The following is a 27003-nucleotide window of genomic DNA, read 5'->3' on the forward strand; positions in this document are numbered from 1 at the left end:
CGGTACACTGTCCTTCTCTCAGCACATATCAAAGCAGCAGGCTAAAGTTAAATCTAGACTTGGTTTCCTCTATCGTAATCGCTCCTCTTTCACCCCAGCTGCCAAACTAACCCTGACCATCCTACCCATCCTAGATTACGGAGACATAATTTATAGATCAGCAGGTAAGGGTGCCCAAATCACACACATCCCTGGGTCGCTCGTCTTTTCAGTTGGCTGCAGGTAGCGACTGGAACGAGCTGCAACAAATACTCAAACTGGACAGTTTTATCACAATCTCTTCATTCAAAACTCAATCATGGACACGCTTACTGACAATTGTTTTGCGTGATGTATTGTTTTCTCTACCTTCTTGCCCTTTGTGCAGTTGTCTGTACCGATTAATGTTTGTAACATGTTTTGTGCTGCTACCATGTTGTGTTGCTACCATGCTGTGTTGCTACCATGCTGTGCTGTCATGTGTTGCTGCCTTGCTATGTTGTTGTCTTAGGTCTCTCTTTATGTAGTGTTGTCTCTCTTGTCGTGATGTGTGTTTTGTCCTATATTTATAATGTTATTTTTGAAATGTTTTATTTATTTTTTAATCCCAGCCCCCGTTCCCGCAGGAGGTCTTTTGCCTTTTGGTAGACCGTCATTGTAAATAAGAATTTGTTCTTAAATGACTTGCCTAGTTAAATAAAGGTTAAATAAAAATATATTCCAGTGCTCGGAGTAGGGTGAAGTTGCCCCTAGATGCTGATCTTGGATCAGTTTTGCATTTAGCCCTCTCAAGGTTAAGGTTAGGATTGGTGGAGGGAAGCTGATTCTAGATCTGTACATAGGGGAAACTTTACCCCGGGGCCTCAAGTGGCCAAGTGAAGATATGGGTTGTATAAAATACAGTATTCAATATCATCGCTCCTTGATTATACAATGCAGTACCTATGATATTGATAGACATACATGTGATCTACATTCCTAGGGTCATCCTCCAATGCCTCCAAAAACATACATTTCCGAGCAACCAGTAGGAGTGGTCAGACCAGGGTGAGTAGAGGGTGCAAAGCATCTGGGCCAGTTTTCACAAAGCGTCTCAGAGTAGGAATACTGATCTAGGGTCAGAACCCCACTCTCCATACATGTTTTCATTATGATTTAAAATACAAAACTGATCCTAGATCAGGACTATTGGGAGACACTTTGTGAACACCTGCCAGGGCCCGGTTTCACAAAAGCATGTTTAGGCTATGTTCATCGTTTGAACCTCCGTAGGAGCATTGTTAGATCTCCAAGCTGTTTCTCAAAACCATCATCACTAAAGTTGCTTTTGAAAACACTTGTTATTTAATGGCTGCCTCAGACCACTTTTACAACAGCTTAGTACACTGCTCAAAAAAATAAAGGGAACACTAAAATAACACATCCTAGATCTGAATAAATGAAATATTCTTATTAAATACTTTTTTCTTTACATAGTTGAATGTGCTGACAACAAAATCACACAAAAATGATCAATGGAAATCAAATGTATCAACCCATGGAGGTCTGGATTTGGAGTCACACACAAAATTAAAGTGGAAAACCACTACAGGCTGATCCAACTTTGATGTAATGTCCTTAAAACAAGTCCAAATGAGGCTCAGTAGTGTGTGTGGCTTCCACGTGCCTGTATGACCTCCCTACAATGCCTGGGCATGCTCCTGATGAGGTGGCGGATGGTCTCCTGAGGGATCTCCTCCCAGACCTGGACTAAAGCATCTGCCAACTCCTGGACAGTCTGTGGTTCAACGTGGCATTGGTGGATGGAGCGAGACATGATGTCCCAGATGTGCTCAATTGGATTCAGGTCTGGGGAACGGGCGGGCCAGTCCATAGCATCAATGCCTTCCTCTTGCAGGAACTGCTGACACACTCCAGCTACATGAGGTCTAGCATTGTCTTGCATTAGGAGGAACCCAGGGCCAACCGCACCAGCATATGGTCTCACAAGGGGTCTGAGGATCTCATGTCGGTACCTAATGGCAGTCAGGCTACCTCTGGCGAGCACATGGAGGGCTGTGCGGCCCCCCATAGAAATGCCACCCCACACCATGACTGACCCACCGCCAAACCAGCCATGCTAGAGGATGTTGCAGGCAGCAGAACGTTCTCCACGGCGTCTCCAGACTCTGTCACGTCTGTCACATGTACTCAGTGTGAACCTGCTTTCATCTGAAGAGCACAGGGCACCAGTGGCGAATTTTCCAATCTTGGTGTTCTCTGGCAAATGCCAAACGTCCTGCACGGTGTTGGGCTGTAAGCACAAACCCCACCTGTGGATGTCGGGCCCTCATACCACCCTCATGGAGTCTGTTTCTGACCGTTTGAGGAGACACATGCACATTTGTGGCCTGCTGGATGTCATTTTGCAGGGCTCTGGCAGTGCTCCTCCTGCTCCTCCTTGCACAAAGGCAGAGGTAGCGGTCCTGCTGCTGGGTTGTTGCCCTCCTACGGCCTCCTCCACGTCTCCTGGCCTGTCTCCTGGTAGCGCCTCCATGCTCTGGACACTACGCTGAGAGACACAGCAAACCTTCTTGCCACAGCTCGCATTGATGTACCATCCTGGATGAGCTGCACTACCTGAGCCACTTGTGTGGGCTGTAGACTCCGTCTCATGCTACCACTAGAGTGAAAGCACCGCCAGCATTCAAGTGACCAAAACATCAGCCAGGAAGCATAGGAACTGAGAAGTGGTCTGTGGTCACCACCTGCAGAACCACTCCTTTATTGGGGGTGTCTTGCTAATTGCCTATAATTTCCACCTGTTGTCTATTCCATTTGCACAACAGCATGTGAAATTTATTGTCAATCAGTGTTGCTTCCTAAGTGGACAGTTTCATTTCACAGAAGTGTGATTGACTTGGAGTTACATTGTGGTGTTTAAGTGTTCCCTTTATTTTTTTGAGCAGTGTATGTTGTTAGATGCTTTTTTGCCCTTCCACATCACTTTATACACAGAAGATCTTCGCTAAACACAAAATCTTTGTCTTTCTGTGACCTCCAATAACTTCAGAATGAATATGACAGTGACTACAAATACGAAGTGGCCCATTTCTTTGCAGCGAAAGATATAAAGACGGTGAAAACCGAGATGACTGTATTAAAAGATACATCCAATAGACCTATATTTTCAAATGATGTTGAATACAATTTCATGTTAATTCAATGTAGTTTTATTTTGCTAATTGTATGCTACTGTCTGTAATGTTTGCCTCAATATATTTCATGATGAAATTGCGCCAAATCTTGATTTAGTGCATTACTATAGGGTAATCATTAGAATAAGCCACCTCAATGTTCGTAGCCATAGGAGATAATATCTCTCTAGGAGCTAATCTGTTGGCAGTGTTGTGGAATACTTCTAATGTTAAGTTAAGATTGGAAAGGGAGAACGCTGATCCGAAAGCACTGCTTCCTTTCTTTTGATCCTATCGGTATCGACACAGGTCTCAACAATGCACAAATATTCTCTCTGCGTGGTCTTATGGGAAATGGATGCTACATCTTTGGCCATTGGAGGAAAAATGCATTGTTAAAACACTCGTGAACCTATTTTCCATCGCTGTCGGGAAACCGGGCCCTGGACATTATATCGCTGCTGACTGAAGTTCATAGCGTTATTCTAAATTGACTAACACCAAAACCAGTGTTTCTCACAGCACTTCTAATGGTTTGTTCCATTCTGCGTGTAGCTCCAGTCTGCCGAGTTCACCCAATCTGACAGTGACAAAGGAGGACCAGGTAAGGCCTGGTGGTTCAATATGATTGGTTGACTTCCTATACTGTAACAATATCAGAACCCAACCAGTCATACAGATGTCGGATCTTAGTATGACCCACCTAGTCACAGGAGGAAAAAAGTCCTGCAGAAGGAGAATTTGAATGAATTTTTAGAATCACCGCCAGGGAGCAGCTGGAAGCGGTGTTTGTAGGCTAAACAATAACTTAGATTACAAGTCCACTGGGAGTCCGTTCAAGTAGTGTGGTGGAATTATTGTAATCAAAAGGAGACTTTTAGATTTCTTCAAAACAATCAAACTTTATTATTTAATTACTGCAGTAATGGAGCTGGTCGGTAATCACCGCTGGAGGTGATTACTGAGAACTCAACGAGCTTGTTTGAGCCACAGCATCCTCCTTCAGTCTACATGACACTCAACAGATGTATGGAATGGGTCACAAGGTTAAGATTTGTATGAAAGATACTTATAATTCACAGCAGACAGTATATCCTGTAAAAACAGTTCTCATTGTGTAGAGACCTGTGTCTGCCCCCCAAACTCCATACTGGAGCAATCTCTCCCTGGTACCATATAGAACAGAAACATTAACTCATGCTCTGGAATGCGGTATCCCCAAAGACATCTTAAATCTCCTGTCAGTGTTATCTCCCAGAGGCCCACTTTCAGTTCACACAGACACAATATAGTTATAAGAACCCTCTATTATGTTGCATAAAACAACCATTTGATGCAATAAAAGTATTGTATCATAATCTTGTCATTTCCACCATATTAGCCAATGTAGGCTAGGTGCAGGCTACAGCTCGTCTCGTGAATTCTTATGTGGATGATAATAAATTGACATATTTGTAGGGGTAGATGTATTTTTAGTAAAGGGGAATAGGCAGAATAAATTGTTGGTTGCCTCAGTGCCTGTGTGCAGTTGCAGCCGCTGACCCTGGCACACATATGCCAGAGTCAGCATTGGTTGACCGGATGATCTAGCTGCATGGTAATAATTTACTTTTTACTTCATTCATTTTCCCTGAGGCCCAAAAGTACTTGTTACATTTTGAATGCTTAGCAGGAGAGAAACATTTTCCAATTCACGCACTTATCAAGAGAACATCCCTGGTCAACCCTACTTCCTCTGATCTGGCAGACTCACTAAATACTAATGCTTTGTTTGTAAATGATGTGTGTGCCCCTGGCTACTCGTAAATTTAAAACAAGAAAACCGTGCTGTCTGGTTTTCTTAATATCAGGAATGTGAAATGATTTATACTTTTACTTATACTTTTGATACTTAAGTGTATTTTAAACCAAACACTTTTAGACTTTTACTCAAGTTGTATTTTACTGGTGACTTTTACTTGAGTTATTTTCTATCAAGGTATCTTTACCCTAGTATTTCGATATTGATTCTTGTTTGACTGTTGCAACACATACCTGATCCTCCTTTATTTCATTCTGAGTGAAAAATGAAACATCACACTTGGTGTAAATCCTTTTAGTTGTCAAACACCCATCACATATGTATTTGAAATTATATTGGGAAATACATTTTCAGTAATGCTATTGAAAATATAAAATGATTCCAATGTCTCGTACCATTGACCTTTTTATGAAATTGATCACATTGATAGATTTTAAGTGAACTTTGAATAAGACTGTAATTGAAACTGTACAGTCTACAGACTTTGACAGTCTTATTTGGAGACTACCTGTGCAGGAGGACGTTTGCAAGATGGTGCTGGCAGGATTAAATAATAAATTAATGTCAAATCAATTGCACAAAGTTGTTGCCCTATTTGTTTGCTGTCACAGTTTACCATAAGGTATAAAAAATGCAAACTAAATTTGTAACTAGTACTTAAGTTGTTTTCTGACCGGATACTTTTTTTTATACTTGAGTAGTTAGTTTCTTTTACTTGAATAAATTACTATCTAAGTAGCACTACTTTTCCTTAAGTACAGAATTTCAGTACTCTACCCACCTCTGCAAATTATACATAGCCTAACTATAAAATGTTGGCAAGCATCCACACCGAGGAAAGTTTATCGTTCTACAGTAGGCGTACATCTGTCAAACAAATGATTACCCAAATCAACTCAGCCAGGGAAACAAACAGTAGCCTATTATTGTTTTTTTTACACATTTTATTATGTGACAATGAAGCATAGCATACAAAATGTACCCTATTGGAATATAATTAAATAACAAGGGCCTATTGCAACCAATCGATGGAACTAGATTATCGCCAGTTGATGTCCCGTTAAACCATCAATATGTGCTAAATTCACCCACACAGCTGATCTCAATTGCAACCATTATTGGTCACCTCATTACCGCTCCCTAAAAGATGTCAGTGTTTACCTTAGTCAGAGATCTGTAAAATTACGAGATGCTCATGTCTCCGCACTAACAATGGGAGTTGTTGTCCAAAAGGCAGGAAAGGAAGGCAGGCAATAAGTCTCTAGGTCTGCATGTTAAGCCCATATAAACACATTGGGCTTATTCAGGACAGATTTTGTGCGAGAGTGAGCACTCTCACTCCGCCTCTTCCCCTCTGCCTTAGTCCTGCTTGCAACCAGTCTTTCAAGATATGTTCACCCTCTGATTGGTATTGTCATCAGTCTGTTCAAAAAAGGACGGTTGTTCTAAGGGTGATTTATGTATTTGACAAGTATTTGACAAAGGATTTCCTCTACTGTGGCTATTTACCCAACACTTTCTATGAATGGAAATATTGGTGTAACCTAGTAAGCCTACTGTGATTATTTTATTTGTTTGCTATTTATGTTATCCAAAAGTATCTGGTGTGTGTTTGGTCATTTCTTACCAAGATCAGGGGTAAAATATCCCTGACTGTCCATATTTGAAATGTGTAACTAAAAAGTGTATCAGGGGGTTTGAGTTATTTGTGCCAGAATCAAACCCATGCTGACATGGTAGACCTATGTGCGCACTGAAGGCATCGCCACTAACCACTAGACCACCACAGGCCATGGTTGAACAAACCTTTGACAGCTCATTCATAACCTTAGGACACAATTCACACTTGTATGTCATAGCCTACTTGAGACCAATATCTATTTTGTGTTATTAAGCTATATAATGTGTATGGCTGCATTTCAAATACATTTTTGTACGGTGCATTCGAAAGTATTCAGACCCCTTCCCTTTTTCCAAATTTTGTTACGTTACTGCCTTATTCTAAAATGTATTAAATGTTTGTTTTTCCTCATCAATATACACACAATACCCCATAATGACAAAGCAAAAACAGGTTTTTAGACATTTTTGCAAATGTATAAAAAAAATAAAAAACTGATGCCTTTATTTATATACGTTTTCAGATCTTTTGCTATGAGACTCGAAAATGAGATCAGGTGCATCCTGATCATCCTTGAGATGTTTCTACAACTTGATTGGAGTCCACCTGTGGTAAAATCAGTTGATTGGACATGATTTTCAAAAGCACACAGCTGTCTACATAAGGTCCCACAGTTGACAGTGCATGTCAAAGCAAAAAACCAAGCTTATTAGGTTGAAGGAATTGTCTGTAGAGCTCCAAGACAGGATTGTGTCAAAGCAAAGATCTGTGGCACTGAAGGTCCCCATAAACACAGTGGCCTCCAGTTTTAAATGGAAGAAGTTTGGAACCACTAAGACTCTTCCTTGAGCTGGCCTCCCCACCAAACTGAGCATTTGGGAGAGAAGGGCCTTGGTCAGGGAGGTGACCAAGAACCAGATGGTCACTCTGACATAGTTCCACAGTTACTCTGTGGAGATGGGAGAACCAGTTAGTCCTTTATGGTAGAGTGGCCAGACGGAAGCCACTCCTCAGTAAAAGGCATATGACAGGCACCTAAAGACTCTCAGACCATGAGAAACAAGATTCTCTGGTCTGATGAAACCAAGATTGAACTCTTTGGCCTGAATGCCAAGCGTCACGTCTGGAGGGAACCTGGTACCATCCCTACTGTGAAGCATGGTGGTGGCAGCATCATGCTGTAGGGATGTTATTCAGCGGCAGGGACTGGGAGACTAGTCAGGATCGAGGGAAAGATGAATGGGGCAAAGTACAGAACGATCCTTGATGCAGAGTGCTCAGGACCTCAGACAGGGGGTGAAGGTTCACCTTCCAACAGAACAATGACCTTAAGCACACAGCCAAGACAACGCAGGAGTGCTTTGGGACAAGTCTCTGAATGTCCTCGAGTGGCCCAGCCAGATCTCTGGAGAGACCTGAAAATAGCTGTGCAGCGACGCTCCCCATCCAACCTGACAGAGCTTGAGGATCTGCAGAGAAGAATGGGAGATGCTCCCCAAATATAGGTGTGCCAAGCTTGTAGTGTCATACCCAAGAAGACTCGAGGCTGTAATCGGTGCCACAGGTGCTTCACAAGCATTTCGCTACACTCGCAATAACATCTGCTAACCATGTGTATGTAACCAATTTTTTTTTTTTGAGTAAAGGGTCTGAATACTTTTGTAATATTTCTGGGTTTTATTTGTAATAAATTTACTAACATTTCTAAAAATCTTTTGTGTGTAGTTTGATGAGGAAAAAACAATTTTATCAATTTTAGAATAAGGCTTTAACGTAACAAAAAGTGAAGGGGGTCTGAATACTTTCAGAATGCACTGTACATTTGAAACTTGCAGTAATAGGACCTAGGCCTAGCGTTTGAGCGAGTGAGAGAGAATATTATTTGATAGCAGGCGTGATCCCAATGACTCGACCACCCCCGCATGGAGATAAAGAGAACTGATCATTTGTATGCAATCATGAGGCTCATTTGAATGTCCTGATGCAGCAGGACAATTCTCCACAAGAAAGAGTGATCATCTTATTATCCGACATCTGTATGTAAGCATTTAAAGCATGAAACAGTGGACTGTATGTCAAGCACATTCTAACGCAGCATTTCTCTTTCTCCACAGGCCTCCAGGTAAGAATGTTTGTACCAATGTCATCTGAAAACATGATATTAATCTTGTGTCGAGAGCCATTTGTCTACATTTGGATCAAAACATTTTGCCATCTTGATTTACACTGATGTGAATACTGTGTATGGTTAGTTCATTGTGTGTAACATGTTAACAGTTGTGCTGTTGTAATTTAGAATGGAGATTCTCAGAGAGGAAGAATGGACAGGGGAAACTCACTGCCAAGTGTGCTGGCTGAGAAGGTCAGGACGTCTGCTGTTTGACATCCATTTCTGATCAGACTTGAAATGCTAGAAATGTCTTTTCCCTAATGTTGATCTCTGTTTTTCCACTATTCTTAGAATTGCATAAGTACAATAAGCAGTCTTTAATGTCAGCTACAAACCTATCCATATCTTTACAATTCAGAAGGACATCTGTAGATACTGTACATTAATGTTTACATCCCAAATGGCACTCTATTCCCTATATAGTGCACTAGTGGACTATGTAGGGGAAAGGGTGCCATTTGGGACACATCCAATGGCAAGCTTTGTGCTGACAGTATAAGCCTCTATAGATGCAGAGTTATGGCTTTGACCTTCCTTCTGAGATGGCTGACCAATTTTTCCATAGATATATCCATATGAAATGCTCCTAGTGACCCACAGGAGAAGGAATAAACTCCCACCAGGAGTAGACAGGATGAGACTGGAGGTAGGATCAGTACTCCCTTGCTTTATATCTCTAGAATAACTTAATTGTGCAAACCGCTGGCCAGGTCGTTTAATACATTAGTTACAGTTAGGGCCTTGGGTGTAGGGGTGCCTCTTGTTGCTAATCTTGGGTCAGTTTTGCCTTTTCTTCACTATTGGTTAAGGTTTGGATTGGGGGAGGGGAAGATGATGCTAGATCTGTACCTTGGGGAAACTTAACCCCAGAGCAGGTTTTGTGATGTGGAGCATGTACAGGTAACTGCCAAAATAAAGAGAACACCAACATAGTGTCTTAATAAGTGGGCCACTACGAGCCAGAACAGCTTCGATGTATCTTGGCATAGATTCTACAAGTGATTGGAACGCTATTGGAGGGATGCAACACCTTTCTTCCAGGACAAATGCCATAATTTGGTGTTTTGTTGATGGTGGTGGAAAATACTGTCTCAAGGGCCACTCCAGAATCTTCCATAAGTGTTAAATTGGGTTGAGATCTGGTGACTGAGAAGGCCATGGCATATGGTGTACATTATTTTCATGCTCATCAAACCATTCAGTGACCACCCATGCCCTGTGGATGGAGCCATTGTCATCCTATGGGGGCATAGCCATGGTAGACAAAATAATGTCCTGCCCAGCATTTTTTATATATGACCCTAAGTATGATGTGATGTTAATTGCTTAATTAACTCAGGAACCACACCTGTGTGGAAGCACCTGCTTTCAAAATACTTTGTATCATCATTTACTTGCATTTTCATTATTTTGGCAGTTACCTGTAGATTGTGAAGTGTGTCTGATATATGATCTGGCCATCTCCTTTGTAGAGGCATCTGTCCATGGAGGAATTCCAGAATTTATTTGGAATGCCCATTGAGGAATTTGATCGCCTCTCCCTCTGGAAGCGGAATGACTTGAAGAAGAGGGTTTCCCTTTTTTAGTGAGGAGACCTACCTACACATCAAAAGCCACCACACTTCCTTGGGGAATTAGATAAACATAAACTGTCCAATGCAACAACCCAGGAAGGGAGATTAAATTAATGTATGTCATATCTTTGCCAAATCGGATGCTTTGAATCCCCATTCCTTATATCAACTCTATAACAACTCTATAAAGGGTCAGAGCCTTCATATACTCTTGAATTGTAGTTGCAGCAGCAGAGAAGAAACCTAATAAGAGGACAGAGGCTTGGGCCAAGTAGAGATTTCATGAAGTCTTTGCATTTGGTCTGTACTGACAGGCCCACCAATAGAGTTAGATTGGACTGCCCACATATATACCTACAGTAAGCTGTTTTACTGTTAATCAAAGTTATGGGTGGCTAATTCTCAGTTACTAGAGCACTGCCACATGTGAAGCCATATCGATTTATTAATTAAACTACCAATAAAATGTTTTCGTTTATAGAATTGGAGCACTAGATGGATGCCTCAATTTCAATACACCTTGAAAAATTCCCTATTTCAAAATACAAACATTGCACTAAGCTGAATAGTCCACTTATTTTTTTAAATAAATAACAATTTGAAGTGTAAATCAATCATTTGTAAATCAATAGTTAAAGTTTTTTAAGGTGTGCTGGTTTAGAGACTATTGTGTCCCAAATGGTACTTTATTTTCATGTAGTACAAACCTTTTGACCAGGGCCCACAGGGCTCCCATAAGGCTCTGGTCAAAAGTAGTGAACTACACAGTGAATAGGGTGCCATTTGTGATGCACAATACAATCTGTCAGACTCAGTCACTCTACACATCAGGTGTAGATTTATAGAACATAAAACCTTACCTCCAAGATGTCTGCATCTTAACCCTATCCAGACATGCAAACATACAAATTATCAAAATCATCCACGACTTATAGCCAATATAGGTTTCTTACTGAATGATTGTCTAAACAGTACATATTGCCCACTTGAAAAAAAAGTGTGCTCTTATTATTTTACTACTGGTATGTTGGATGAAGTGCAGTTTTCCTGTTTTAAAAGGTGAGAACATTAAGGAGTATTCATAGGCTAAGTTAGCTTCAAAATCTTGTTGGACGCTTACCTTTACAACACTGGCCACTGCCCTGTTTATATATATCAAGTTTGTACACCACTCCAGAAGGGTTTTAGACATGTTGCTTTTGTGACCAAATAATGTACAGCTATTTTTTATTAGATAAAAAATCCTTTCATGTATCAATACAAGAATGTAGGGTAAATAAACACATTCATCATTAAAAAGAAGGAAGATAACCACCTCCCTTACAAATGCACTACATTGGAATGAGGACAGGAGGACAATGGACTAGGAGGGTCACCACTGGGGGAACAGAAGGAGTTGAGAGCAAGAGACACAAGGGGCTGCTTCCTGTGTTCCGCTATGACCACATCAACCTCCATATTGGACTGAAGCAGTGGCCGGGTGGAGGTGTGGCCTCTTATACCCCCTAACTGACAATGTCATGGCACAAAAAAACAAAAACAAATCTTGGATGGATGTAGGCTAAAGGACTCAGAGGCCAGCCTTTCTGTCCACTTTCCCTGTGCCTTGAATGCTACAGTCGAGTTCTTCCCAAATGGCACCCAAATGGTATATAGTGCACTACTTTTGACCAGGGCCAATAGGACTCTGGTCAAAAGTAGTGCACTATTTAGGTGCACTATAAGTAGTGCACTATATATTGTGCCATTTGGGACATAGTTACAGTGTGGAGCCTGTTAAGGTCCTGGTCAGGCCTCACTCCAGTCATTTTTCTTATCATCAGGTGAGGTGGTAGCAAAGACACTGTCACAAAATGTTTTGAGTTGGCACACATGTGCCTCTAGAGCCCCAACTAGGGATGTATGAAAGTCAACCATGGAGCATCAGTGTATTCTATCTAAGAACATTTTTGAGTGGTCATTGCACATATCCACTTTGTGACTGCTTTGCTTTTGGTTTTAGTTCTGCCTGTGTTTTTTGAAAGACAAGGGGCCCGGAAGGATTGCATTATGAACAAGCCCTTGAGCTGGAAACTGTTCACTCGATGGTGAGGGTAATAGACAATCTTCTAGATTCCATGCTCCAGTATATAATATTGATGACATTATCTTTACCAATGGGATACCTGACTGAGGATACACCCTATTCATAATGCTTTCAAATGCTCTCACTGTATCAAGCACTCTCATGGTAGTTAAGACATTGTCACAGCATCATCTAAGCTTATCTTCATGTTTTGTATGTGAAAGTGGGCTGGGGAAAACATTTAAGGAAATATTGAGTTAGAGTGATTGGTGTGTACCTCACTTCCTAGGTTTTTTGAATCTGTAAGTCATTAAAATACTGAGTTTTTTTAAAATGTAGTTTTAGATTAACCTGATTTGATAACTAATATAATGACAAAAGTGTATATGATTGATTAGTACCATTGCAAGATTGAGCTCAGATATTGTACATTGTTTTGTGTATTCTGATGCAACTAGGGTGCAAAACATACACAGCAATGAATGCACACAAGCATATTTTCTCATTTAAACTAAGGTGAAAGAGGACTGAAATGATCAATGGTGAGTGGAAATAAAATGCATTTTTTGGTTTGAGGAAAATGTATTTTCCATCTTTGTGTAGGCTATATATTGTTGGTCGTTGGCATCTCCAGTAAGGGTGATTGAAACATTTTTGCTATGTCTGGCCTTAACTTAAAAGGAGAGTTTATCCAAATTACAAAATTACATGAATTTCCTTACCCTGTAAGCAGTCTATGCTTTGGTTTTGTTTACCTGGCCACTGTTTCAAATACTAACTTTGTAGCATTCGTGGCACATATCCAATGGAAGTCAATGGGAAAAATATTCACGTTTTCACACTTCATGTCCAAATCATCCTAAAGTATTAAATAACATGATTTTTGTACCTCAATTAAGTTACTTATAGCAATGATTTGAACATGAAGTGTGAAAATGCTTATGTTGTTCCCATGGACTTTTATTGGATTTGTGCCACAAATGCACAAAAGAAAACAGGTAAACAAAACCAAACCAAAGCGAGGATTGCTGTAATACCTTGTCCATAGAATGCTTACAGGATAAGGAAACCAATATGTAATTTTGTCATTTGGGTGAACTATCCATTTATCTTTACTTAACACGCACATGCACACACGCGTCATGCCCATAGGGGGCACCTGCCCCCTCAGATTTGTAATTAGCCACTAGCCACCTATACATTTTCTGAAGTTGGCTTTAGCTAGCCCAGATAGGTTCCCAATCTTCCAACCTCATAACTAGGTACCAATAAGCCATTTCAGGCTATCAATAAAGTTAGAGTAGATTGCTTGTCTAACTATTTTAGCTGGCAAACCTGCTGGCAAAAGTGGTAGACTTTAGAAAAGCAAACAATTACTAAATGTACTGAATAAGCATAACCTTCCTTTCAATCTTTTACCCAGATTTTAGCAGAGATGTAGAGAAGCATATTTTGCCCCCGAAAAAAAAAAAAAAAAAACAACACCAGTCAGGAGGATACAAACAGCTGAAGAGGAATGCTTAGAAATGTAGAACAATACATATATTTTTGACATAGAATTAAGCATAATGATTATCGCTCTAGATTGCAGGGAAAGCTATTTCAGGTGTTTGAAAAATGCAAAATTCTCCAACTTCAGGATATCATCCCCTAGCCATCCTCACATACTTGTGCTCCCTCAGATTTTGGGGGTGCATGACCCACACACACACACACACGCCACCTCCCCAGTGGTCCCCCGCCCCTAGTGGTCGCTTTATGTCGATTTTTTGCAATAGTGAGAAGGGGAGTGACTTTTCTTATGGTTTTTGCTGGTCGACGAGTTGAGCTGGAGTTTCACTGTTGACTAGCCTAGTCTCATCACCTCAACCTATAGAACATCAAGCTAAGATATTGTCGTCGGAGAGAACTGTGGCTCATATTGGACACAGCTATGATATCGGGGGGAAAATAAACTTCCCAGGGACGCTTTGAGCATTTCCAGGGATGGACAAACAAAAAGGTAGGCTGAACATCAGTGGGATGCAAGGGGACTATCCATTTATCCAATAAATACAGACAGCAATACCTAACCATGGGCATTCATTGCACCGATTTGTTTTTGTTAATTAGGCTACCAGGATACGTCACACGGCATACTTCATTGTATGAGGTTTAAACGTTCTAGTAAATTCTCTTCCAAGCTGTATTAATTTTGATCAACATCTAGCCTACCTGGCGTGCCTTAGGGGCTATCACTTTCTTATTATATGCATAACCATTAGGTCTTCAAGTAGGTGAACTGATTGGGATATAACGCAGGCTACTAGCCTATATATTATTATGATATTACATAAATGCATATACATTTTTTCCACGTTGTGGCATTTTCTTTGCGCGCAACAGTGCAGCCGCAATGCTACAAAATGTAGCGAAGAGAAATGTGATAGTAGAGCCCTGCTCTTCCTGTTTAACGTCAGTGCGCACCACCTGCTTAATTAGGCCAACAGTTAATAATCAGTCCATGAATTTAGCTATTTGGAATTGAGTGACACTGGACTCATTGGCTAATGCAGAAAGTTTTATTGGCGCCATGGAAGTCCAAAAAAAGAGCTCATGTGAGTGACCCTGAGTCCATCGTGTTTTTCAGTGAGATAATGTGACTCAGTGGTTTCTATCATGGAATAGCGGATGAAAAGCAATCGGAAATACCCTACTCTGTTTTCCCAACAACTACGAAATCTCCAGAGAGAAAAAACAGTAGGATTGTTTATTTTAAGGGTAAAGTCTGGCCCATTTAAATTCTCAAGGAGTTAAAGGAGTTCTCAGAAGCACTGAAGCAACTTGTTTTACCTTGAATGAACAGGCTTTTTATTTAGCTTTCAGTGCTCCCAAACTCACCCTGTTTGGAAACAAAATTACATCATGGATAATATTACATCCTGACCAGACACATGGCCTGCATCTCTTTCACTGCTCCACAAATGCTAATCAGAGCAGCTTTTTCTCTTCACCGCTTTCCTTCTACCCAATTGCTGTCATTATCTGGTCACCACTGGATGAAAAGGAAAACAAGCGCAGGCTCTCCACCCAAAACAGACAAGCTGCAAGACACACTCACCCACTCACATTCTGTCTTCTCTCTGTCCCTCTCTCTCTCGCACACACATTGTATTTGGGTGGCATTAAACACTTCAGCCTTTCTTCAGTCTTGACCAGAAATAGACTTTACCCATGAAATTCAACATTCACACAGCTTGAGTGAATTGTTCTTAAGGTAGGTGATTGTGTAAAGCTTAAAGCCATCATGCCAAAGCTGACAGTCTGTCAGCCATTGCCCCATAGCCACAGATTGTATATATTGCTGATCTCAGTTTTGATCATGTGTACATATGTGTGGCAAACACACAGCAACTTCAAAGGCTGCAGTGCCAAGCCCATAGCAGCCCAGGAACAGGATGTTGTGTTGATGGTAGGATAGAGACCTCTTTAATTTAGGAGATCAACATTCCTCATTAAGACACATCTACTTTTCACCATCTTGCTGCTTCTAAAGAGCACGCATACACACACACACACCTCAACCCACTCCACCGACCCCATTACAGAGTCCCTCATTTAGAGACTAGGCACAACAGAGCAGGAACTCTTCTGTCACCATTGAAGACTTTTCATAGCTTTACATCAACAACACATGAATGTCCTACCATAGCTTTAGCCCAGGCATAGTCATTGCGTGTAATCAAAAATAATGTGTTGTGTTTTTCTCAGTCAGCTGAATGTGCCGCTTAGTTCATAGAACCTTGGTTATGTGAGTAACCCCAGAGTAGCCTTATTAGCGGCTGGGACAAACAAAGCGGGCGCTTCTGGCGCATCTCAAAATCGTTTCCTTCCTATGAATTTGGCTCTGGAATTTAAGGAGCTATTAGCAACTATAACCACATCCCTGAAAGCCAGGACTCTCAGGAACACGTACATGTCTTCTGTTTCCACCTACGACACAAGCTGTGCAGAATAACTGAGGGAAATTAACTGATTCTCCACAAACGATCATAAATAAGATTGTTTGATGATCATCCCTGATGTTTTTCTGAACTTTCCAATAGCTTTCTGATGTATTTCAATCACTCCAAACCAAACTTCCTTCAGACAGAAATTTGCCATTACCTGATTTGACACACACAACCGGTTAAACGTTTTAGAACACCTACTAATTCAAGTTTTAAAAAATAATATTGCACTATTTTCTACATTGTAGAACAATGGTGAAGACGTCAAAACTATGAAATAACATATGGAATCATGTAGTAACCAAAAAAGTGTTAAACAAATCAAAATATATTTTATATTTGTCACGCCTTGACCTTAAAGATCCCTGTTTATTCTCTATATTTTGTTTAGGTCAGGGTGTGACTAGGGTGGGTACTCTAGTTTTTGTATATCTATGTTTTCTTTTTCATTGTTGGCCTAGTATGGTTCCCAATCAGAGGCAGCTGTCTATCGTTGTCTCAAATTGGGGATCATACTTAGGCAGCCCTTTTTCCCACCTTCAGTTGTGGGATCTTGTCTTTGTTTGGTTGCATGTATTTTTTCATGACAAAGCTTTTCGTTCATTGTATTGTTCATTGTATTGTTCATTGTTTTTTTTTGCTGGTTCACATTTTAATAAAATATGATGAACTCAAATCAAGCTGCGCCTTGGTCTACCCTTAACGACGAACGTTACAATATTTGAGATTATTCAAATAGCCACCCTTTGCCTTGATGACAGCTTTGCACACTCTTGGAATTCTCTCAAACAGCTTCACCTAGGTGTTCTAAAACTTTTGACCGGTAGTGTATCTTGTGCTATAACTTTGATTGAAATAATGGCAATAAGGTCAAATTCTAAAGATTCATCAAATTATATTGCACATTTGTTTTTGATACCCAATTGTCCTAAAATAGAGAATTGGATAATGAAATAGCTTGATGGTCCATGTTAATAGAATCTTAAATATCATGTATAAATCCGTTTAATATAACGTCTGTGTCAATTTGACTTTGTGACACCCCCCCAGACCCTGTTCTTTGAATGGTATGGCAGGTCGCCCAGTGATTTTGCTTTACAAAAGTGATTCCCTCAGACATTTTTGTGACTACCACTGCTTTAGTCCCTTATTCTACATTGTGGAGTGGAGGTTTAAATGTGAAAAATGCCACCAGTTTAAAGCAGCATTAGTTTTGTAAATATATAGTTGAAAAGCTCCCACTTGAAAACATGACTTATGTATAATGAACTTCAAAGAACACTGATTTAGCATATTCTGTCAATGGTCTCTCTGTGTGGTTTGAAATGAATGGTCACCTACTTTGAAGACCAGAAACAACAGGGCCAGTGATCTCAATGCAAATTAAATAAGTTTTCCTCAAGCTTTGTACACCTCTGGGATGGTTTCAGTGAACAATCCTTCAGGGCCTGTATTTATAGTGGGAGTGCTGATCTAGGAACAGTTTAGCCTTTTAGATCATAATATATACGATTACATGGATAAGGGGGGAACTGATTCTAGATCAGTACTCCTACTCAGATACTTTATGAATACTAGCCCATGTTTCCCCTTCCAAAAAACACCACATTTGAAAATAACGTGGTTTTCAGACACGTGTGTAGTTTCATGTGTGTTTTTCCCTCTTCTGAAGATGTGTATGATGACATAGTGCACAGAAAAAAACCTTTTGCGGTTAAATTCCCATGTACTGAATAAAACATACAAGTTAAATGGGTTTCCATTACCTTTTCAACTATACTGATGGTTGTCTCACAAAAATAAATGTTCTGTTTCCATCAGGCCTGTCATGAAATGTTTTATCCAAAGTATTTTACTCACATAAAAAGGTTGGAAACGTGGTTACTACAAAAAAAATTGCATCACTATTATTCCACAATGTAGAAAATAGTCAAAATAAAGAAAAACCCTTGAATGAGTAGGTGTTCTAAAATCTTTGACCGGTAGTGTATACAGAACAGAATGAGGTATAAACAAACTATATTTATTGAATATAATATTTTCTATAGAATCTTAAGATAAGTGAATATTAACATTAACATAAATAAGAAATTGTGTTAAATATAAATGTTGAAAATAATAAAATAACACTGAGCTTTGGCTCGGCTGCCTGGTAATGATGCACCGATATGACATTTTTGGCCGATAGCGATATCTAATATTTTTCTTGCAAAAAAACCCAGATACCGATAACCGATATTAAACAGTTTTGCGGCCTTTTAAAGCATTCTATTACAGTTAAATAGTTAACACACACACATGGACTCGGTCTAAGGCACTGCATCTCAGTGCAAGAGGTGTCACTACAGTCCCTGGTTCGAATCCAGACTGTATCACATCCGACGGTGATTGGGAGTGCCATAGGGTGGCGCACAATTGGCCCAGCATCGTCCTGTTTTGGCCGGGGTAGGCCGTCATTGTAAATAAGAATTTGTTCTTAACTTTCCAAGTTAAATAAAGGTTACACACACACCACACTGACCAAAAAGTTATTTTGTTGGCATTTACATATGTCCCCATTACCAGTCTAACATAATCAAAACCTATTTCTTTCACTTACTTGCTGTGCTGTTTCGTTGTTCATTTGTTCAGTCGTTTCATTCTCAACCAGGATTTCTATGGAACGCCGTTTGGGTCTTTGTATTTCAAAAAAGGTACATGTGAAATAAAACTATTCGATGTGTCAAATAAGCTTGTTGACCAATCAGGACCTGAATATGACTGCACGTCACATAATAATTTAACCCGTTCATAATATTTGTACGTTGTTATTACGTTGTTATTATTGACGACACTATCACTCGTATTTCATATGTCACAGCGATTCACCGATACTGTATGCTATGATACTGGTAAAGTTGTCTTGCGCACCTACAGTGCTGGTCATAAAAAAGCTAGCTAGTTCATGGATGCAAACAATGCTCTTCCCTAAAAGCATAGCAACTATATAGCTAGGTGTCATCATCTAAAATAACCTTAATTTATAAGACAGTTCTTATTTGATTAATGGTGGTTGGACCCATCTATGTGAAGCTAGCAACAATAAGGTTTAGCCACAATAGTGGACTTTGCGGTTAGCCTTCAAAATAAAAGTATGTCATTGACACTGATGCAAATGAATACAAGTATTAGATTTATGCCATAACTGAATAGATTATGCAAAACGAGGTTGGAATGTTGTTATATAAAATCAACAAAAGATAACAATTAGTTCATTTGACAAAAATCTGTTGAAATCAAATTGGATGTTTTGTACTTGTAGAATTGCATTGGGGGCATACTTATTTCACTGTACAACCTTACCTTTGGATTGTGAATCAATGACATGGTGTATCAGTCTACTCAGTGACACCCAGAGAACATTAGCATTGTAGCTCTTATTGCGGGACTGTGTATTGAGCCATATTTATTGCCAACCTATGTGTATTGAACACTATCCCTGAGGAAATACAATACTGCGTGGATGTTTTGGAGTCTGATACCTCTGAGGAGGATGTTAGGAAAAAATAACTTGGGTATTGAGTAGACTGTTACCCCATTTCATTGATCCCAAATCCTTAGGTAAAGCTGTACAGTGCAATGTGAATGTCAATACACACAATAGGCTGACTGGGGAGGTGATTTCACACAGTCACAGTCCTGCGATAAGAGCTACAACGCTAATATTTGGGTAAACTCTTCACAGTTGTGTTCTGTGGGTGTCACCGAGTAGACTGATACCCCATTTCATTGCTTCACGTTCCAACCGTATTTAACATTATCTAGTCTAAATATGGCATAATTCCACCATTTGTAACCTTCATCACTTTCAAATAGGTACTTTTATTTTGAAGGCAAACTGCAAATTCCACTATTGTGCATAATCCTTATCGTGGCTAGCTTCACAACACATAACCCGGTCAGGTCAAGCCTCACTCACCAGATGAAGCTAGCTGGCTGCTTATAACGTTAGCTTTGGGTTAGGGTTATGTAGGGTTAAGTAGCTGGCTAGCTATTTATTTTCATGAACTGAAGTTCAATTTCAATAGGCGAATAACAAGTGGCTACCTAGCTAATACTTACTCTCAAGGATTCCTAAATCATTGCTAAGAATAGTGAAAATGACTGCAGTTTCTACTGGTCATTGTTTTAAGGCTGGTTGTATTGGTGCTAGCTAGGTACCAAGCTAAAGCTAGCTAGCTACCCCAGAAGTTGCGGTCGAACAAATGATGCTTTATTACCAACGCGGTATTGTAAACACATTGTTCGTGGCCGGTGTTTGCTTGTTTGCAGACTTTTTTGTACAGCTTTGACAGTGCCATTATAGTAGTGGTGGCGCTTGGTTTGCATGTGCAAATTCAGAACACACAACATTCTATAATAGAACAGTGTTATTTGACGTGTCAAATTAAAAGCTTATTTAACGCGTCAAATAGTGTTACCGTCTAATAGTGTTATTTGACGTGTATCTTTTTTGACACTCAAAGGCCCAAATGGCGTTCTATAGTATGTCGTGAAGCTAATAGCAGTGACGCTATTACTGTGTAACTCCGGTAAGGCACCATCTGAACAACAGCGCACTTGGCAACGTTAGTGTGTTCCGCCGGTGCTCGACCAGTCGTGAAAGCCAACATCACCCACGACAGAGAACGGTTGATTGTCAAGGGCAATGAATCCCATTATCTTGGCATTAATAGATTTCGCCTTTGAGTTGTCTCGCTGAAATGATTGATCGACTTGTTGACTGCTCGATCCACACAGCAGACTTTGTGGGCTAGGTTAGGAATGCTGTATTGCACATGTAGCGCAACATTTTACGTGGCATCATTATGTCATGTGCCTATGTTATATAGGTATGCGCGTCGGCTTTTACATCGGTTTTTCACATCGATGTAAAACTAGACATCGGGCCGATACCAATGTTGGCATTTTTATCTAATATCGTTCGATTCCGATTTGTTCACCGATATATCGTGCATCCCTAGTCCAGTCCTCACAATATTATATAATTAGCTTTGTCTATACAATACAAACATAAGCCTATAGGAAATGGCTGCAAATATATGTCTTAAAATAGTCAAATAAAACCTATACAGCTATGTGATTAGCTTTGGCTATATAATGTAAACATAAGCCTTTAGGCTATGTCTGCAGCTATATGTCTGAAAATGGTAAAATAAAACCTATACAGCTGTGTGATTAACTTTGGTTCCCTCTACAGGTTGGGCATTTTCAGCATCAGCATGGGTACCAGTCTATCTGGACTGTCTGGAAGAAATTGAGAAAGTATGTCACATAGTTAAGCAGTCATTTACACAAATGCACTTCTGCCATACAATCTTATATGTTATTGCGTTTAAACATTTTAAATGATTGAATTAAAATCATACCATCAAAATATTAATCTTCTCCACTTTCTTGAGGCAAAATCATCAATGTCGTCATCATAGGACATGCGTTTCCCCACGTCATGATTTATGCTCATGGTGGCCAGACCGCTCAAACGTTCCTGTGACATGAAAGACCACAGGTAGCTTTTGATGAGTTTTAATTTTGAAAAGCTCCTCTCTGCCGATGCTACTGTTACTGGTAGGGTGACTGCAATTCTTAGGGCTATCCAAATGTTAGGATAGAGTTCCTCTAGGTTTTTCTCACAGAGAAAGGAGCTCAATGGCAGTCATCTTATCTGATGGCAGATCAGGTCAATTCTGAAGCTCGTGCCAGATTCCATTCCACTGATGTCACAGTCATCTCTAAAGGTTAGTGTTTTCAACTTCCATGCAGTGAGCCTTTAAAGATTCACTGGACATCTGAGAGGCAGTGCTGAAGTTCAACAGCACTCCATATTTGGTTTTCACCTGGTTGAGGAGTTTCAAATCTCTCATCCATGGATGTCACAGCAGAGTCGACTACAGTGATGAAGTAGTTGACTTCAAGGTTTTTCAGTGCATCAGTCACTGATTCATCAGGAGCCTCGTAGCCGAAATGCTTCTTGCTGTTTCCCAGTCTCTTCTCTTTCAGAACAGCCTCCACATTCATTTCTTCACAAATGCTTTTGGCTGTTGTCTGGGCCTCAGAGAATCCAGTTTCCCAGTATGTTATGAGGGAGGCCTTTGCATTTGAGATCAAATTCACTGCGATATCCAACTGCATTGAGGCGGATTGGAGGTGCTTGTTTACCTTGTTTGTCATTGTCAGTAACTCACACCATATGACACAGCAAATCAAGAAGCGGTAGGACCCAAGTGCTTGTGCCTCCACTTTGGTCACAGGATCGTTGACCGTCTGTCTGGCTTCCAGTAAAGCCTCCCAAACCTCAGAGGCCTGATACCTGATTGCATGAACACTTTGGAGCCTACTCTCCCATCTTGTGTCACTCCATGACTTCACATTTATGTTCCCGTGTTTTTCAAAACACTCCATCTTTGTATGCCAGCTGAAAAGAAGGTGAGGAGCACATGCCCAAAAAACCCAACTGCATCTTTTGAAGATTTGGCAGCATCTGCAATGACAAGGTTTAGAGTAGGTGCTCCACATGGGACGAACACAGCTCTGGGATTTTTTTTTAGCAGTCTGGCTTGTATTCCTTGGTGCTTGCCCTTCGTGTTGGCCCCGTTATCATAAGCTTGCCCTCTGCAATCTTCATATGGAATCTTCAGCTCGTTCAGCTTATCTAAGATGACAGTGGACAGATTCAAGCCTGTTGTAACCTCAACATTCACAAAGCAGAGGAAGTGCTCCTTGATCTCTGGCTTTTCCTTTAAAGCCACGCTTCTCAGAATAAATTGACATTTGCTCCTGGCTAATGTCAGGTGTACAGTCCAAGATAATGGAGAAGTACTTTGAGTCTCTTACTTGAGTCACTATTGCATCCAGAATCTTGTCTATCACAATCTGTATCAGTGCATTCTATTTGCACTTCCCAAGGTAATGAGCATGTGTCTCTCCATCTTCAATTTTCCATAACGGGGTCAAATTTAGCCAGTAATTCAACCTCCTTTAGGAAGGTTCCATTATCTGGTTGGAAGAGTTTGTCTGATGAACCCATGAATGCTAGGTTTCTTTCAGCCAGAGACTGGGTGATACTTATTAAACGTGTAAGGACTAGAGATCGACCGATTAATCGGAATGGCCGATTAATTAGGGCCGATTTCAAGTTTTCATAACAATCGGAAATCGGTATTTTTGGACACCGATTTGGCCTATTATTATTATTATTTTTTACACCTTTATTTAACTAGGCAAGTCAGTTAAGAACACGTTCTTATTTTCAATGACGGCCTAGGAACGGTGGGTTAACTGCCTTGTTCAGGGGCAGAACAACAGATTTTTACCTTGTCAGCTCGGGGATTCAATCTTGCAACCTTACAGTTAACTAGTCCAATGCTCTAACCACCTGCCTCTCATTGCACTCCACGAGGAGCCTGCCTGTTATGCGAATGCAGTAAGAAGCCAAGGTAAGTTGCTAGCTAGCATTAAACTTATCTTATAAAAAACAATCAATCAATCATAATCACTAGTTAAGCTGTTTATGACTTCAAGCCTATCAACTCCCGAGATTAGGCTGGTGTAACTGATGTGAAATGGCTAGATAGTTAGCGGGGTGCGCGCTAATAGCGTTTCAAATGTCACTCGCTCTGAGACTTGGAGTAGTTGTTCCCCTTTCTCTGCATGGGTAACGCTGCTTCGGGGGTGGCTGTTGTCGATGTGTTCCTCGTTCGAGCCCAGATAGGAGCAAGGAGAGGGACGGAAGCTATACTGTTACACTGGCAATACTAAAGTGCATATAAGAACATCCAATAGTCAAAGGTATATGGAATACAAATGGTATAGAGAGAAATAGTCCTATAAATACTATATTAACTACAACCTATAACCTCTTACCTTGGAATATTGAAGTCTCATGTTAAAATGAACCACCAGCTTTCATATGTTCTCATGTTCTGAGCAAGGAACCTAAACGTTAGCTTTTTTGCATGGCACATATTGCACTTTTATTTTCTTCTCCAACACTTTGTTTTTTGGTCCTCCTATAATCGGTATCGGTATCGGCGTTGAAAAATCATAATCGGTCGACCTCTAGTAAGGACATCCCACCATCTCTTTCTTTCAGCCTCCAAAATTGTCATTTGATTCTGGTCAAGAGTCTGTCACCGACTTAGGCGCAGATCAAGTTTTCTCCACTTAATCATATTGTTGGTGTGTTCAGGACTACCCTCATGGTGTTTCAGAATGGCATTGATATTTGACCAGTCATTCCCACATTCCTTTATGATTGTGCAGTCTTTTGTAGAAAAGAGCTTTCAACAAAAACAATACACAGCGTTGTTTTTGATTGAGTATGAAAGCCAGCTCCTGGTAATCTTTTCCCCATTTGACAGCTGTCTCTGTAATTAGGCCTGAATGGAAACCTCTTCTAGACTTGCCTTGAGGGTAAAACAAATCCAGTCCTGGTTTGAGTGGACCTCTACACACTAACTCAGTCCTCATAATGTATTTTAAGACTGGGGGCCAATCTGCTGGGTAATTTGGTGGAGCAGCAACTGTTCTATTAGGGTCTGAGCTGCTTGTATCTGATGCTGGCTGTACACCTCTGGTTGTGCTAGTACTGGCTGAGGCTGCCTGTACTTCACCTGGGTCTGTGTTAGTACTTGCTGAAGTTGCCAGTGCTGGGTCTGTGTTAGTATTTGCTGAAGCCGGTTGTACTGGGTCTGTGTTCGTACTGGCTGGATGTGGATCTACTGAGTTTCTGCTTGTACTGGCAGATGATCCAGCATCTCCTCTACTGACAAATGTCAGAATAGCACCTGTAAATTATAGATAGCAATACTATTATTAATTTTATCAACTGCATCAGGCCCATTCAAACTGGCTCCCCCAGATTTCCTTTCAATACATTTTCAAATATGAAATACTATTTATGCTATGTTTGGCTGAATACTTGATGGTTATTATTTACTGATGGATGTGCATCCATATTGCCCAGTGAATCAATATATAAATCAGTAGTCAATGTAAATCCATTGCTTTCCATCTTGCATTAGTCCAGAGTTGTCTGGAGTAAAACTTGACTGAGAGATGAAACTCAGCAAAAAAAGAAACGTCCCTTTTTTAGGACCCTGCAGATGTGGCCAGGGAAATAAATTGCAATGTCTGTATTGTGAGACTCCTAAGGCAGCGCTACAATGAGACAGGACGGACAGCTGATCGTCCTCACAGTGGCAGACCATGTGTAAAAACATCTGCACAGGATTGGTACATCCGAACATCACACCTGCGGGACAGGTACAGGATGGCATCAACAACTGCTCGAGTTACACCAGGAATGCATAATCCCTCCATCAGTGCTCAGACTGTCCACAATAGGCTGAGAGAGGCTGGACTGAGGGCTTGTAGGCCTGTTGTAAAGGCAGGTCCTCACCAGACATCACCTGCAACAACGTCCCCTATGGGCACAAACCCACCGTCGCTGGACCAGATCGGACTGGCAAAAAGTGCTCTTCACTGACGAGTCGCGGTTTTGTCTCATCAAGGGTGATGGTCGGAGTCTCGTTTATCGTCGAATGAATGAGCGTTATACTAAGGGCTGTACTCTGGAGCGAGATCAATTTAGAGGTGGAGGGTCCGTCATGGTCTGGGACGGTGTGTCACAGCATCATAGGACTGAGCTTGTTGTCACTGCAGGCAATCTCAACGCTGTGCGTTACAGGGAAGACATCCTCCTCCCTTATGTGGTACCCTTCCTGCAGGCTCATCCTGACATGGCCGTCCAGCTTGACAATGCCACCAGCCATTCTGCCTGTTCTGTGCTTGATTTCCTGCAAGACAGGAATGTATGTGTTCTGCCATGGCCAGCGAGGAGTCCAGATCTCAATCCCATTGAGCACGTCTGGGACCTGTTGGATCGGAGGGTTAGAGCTTGGGCCATTCCCCCCCAGAAATGTCCGGGAATTTGCAGGTGCCTTGGTGGAAGAGTGGGGTAACATCTCACAGCAAGAACTGGCAAATCTGGTGCAGTCCATGAGGACGAGATGCACTGCAGTACTTAATGCAGCTTACTGTTATTTTTTATTTTTGACCCCTCCTTTGTTCAGGGACACATTATTAAATTTCTGTTAGTCTGTGGAACTTGTTCAGTTTATGTCTCAGTTGTTGAATCTTGTTATGTTCACACATGTTAAATTTGCTGAAATTAAACGCAGTTGACAGTGAGAGGACGTTTTTTTTTTTTTTGCTGAGTTTAGATAGTCTTTGTCTTGTTTGAAAATGATGTGCGCCTATGAGGAGTGCCATCACGCCCATATATTGTCTGGACTGGTGTCACGTTCGTCGTATAAAGGAGACCAAAGCGCAGCGTGATTAGAATACCTTCTTCTTTTAATGAACGAAGAACACTTAACATACTATACAAAACAAACGTGACGCTGCAAACATTGAGTGCTGACACAGGCAACTATACATAGACAATAACCCACAAACTATCCAAGGCATGTGGCTACCTAAATATGGTCTCCAATCAGAGACAACGATAAACAGCTGCCTCTGAGAACCAATCTCTGCAACCATAGACATAGAAACACCTAGACTGGAAAAACCCCATGAACATACAA

The 27003-nt window shown here is 40.8% G+C and overlaps 2 protein-coding genes across 12 annotated transcripts in view; both read left to right on the top strand.

Annotated features, from left to right (window-relative positions):
* Window positions 1-12962, top strand: part of LOC112248918 (dematin) — an 80049-nt gene extending 67087 nt beyond the window's left edge. For 6 of the 7 annotated variants that reach the window (XM_024418364.2, XM_024418362.2, XM_024418365.2 and 3 more), the window contains 6 exons: window positions 962-1026; window positions 3711-3759; window positions 8692-8699; window positions 8874-8939; window positions 9313-9393; window positions 10220-12962. In XM_024418364.2, coding sequence (XP_024274132.1) covers window positions 962-1026; window positions 3711-3759; window positions 8692-8699; window positions 8874-8939; window positions 9313-9393; window positions 10220-10333 — 383 coding nt within the window. In that variant the 3' untranslated portion in view covers window positions 10334-12962. The remainder of the gene's footprint in view (window positions 1-961; window positions 1027-3710; window positions 3760-8691; window positions 8700-8873; window positions 8940-9312; window positions 9394-10219) is intronic. The other variant, XM_024418368.2, reaches the window with a different exon arrangement.
* Window positions 12963-13886: 924 nt separating this feature from the next.
* Window positions 13887-27003, top strand: part of si:dkey-220o5.5 (actin filament-associated protein 1-like 2) — a 106016-nt gene continuing 92899 nt past the window's right edge. For 3 of the 5 annotated variants that reach the window (XM_024418371.2, XM_024418372.2, XM_024418370.2), the window contains exon 1: window positions 13889-14388. Coding sequence is in view for 3 of the 5 variants with exons in the window: in XM_024418370.2 (XP_024274138.1) it covers window positions 14373-14388 (16 nt within the window). In the remaining 2 variants the exon portion in view is untranslated. Of the gene's footprint in view, window positions 14389-21655; window positions 21680-27003 lie in introns of those variants that run through there. The other 2 variants (XM_024418369.2, XM_042319553.1) reach the window with 2 other exon arrangements.

This window comes from Oncorhynchus tshawytscha, unplaced genomic scaffold (assembly GCF_018296145.1).
Source record: "Oncorhynchus tshawytscha isolate Ot180627B unplaced genomic scaffold, Otsh_v2.0 Un_contig_766_pilon_pilon, whole genome shotgun sequence".
NCBI classification, from domain to species: domain Eukaryota; kingdom Metazoa; phylum Chordata; class Actinopteri; order Salmoniformes; family Salmonidae; genus Oncorhynchus; species Oncorhynchus tshawytscha.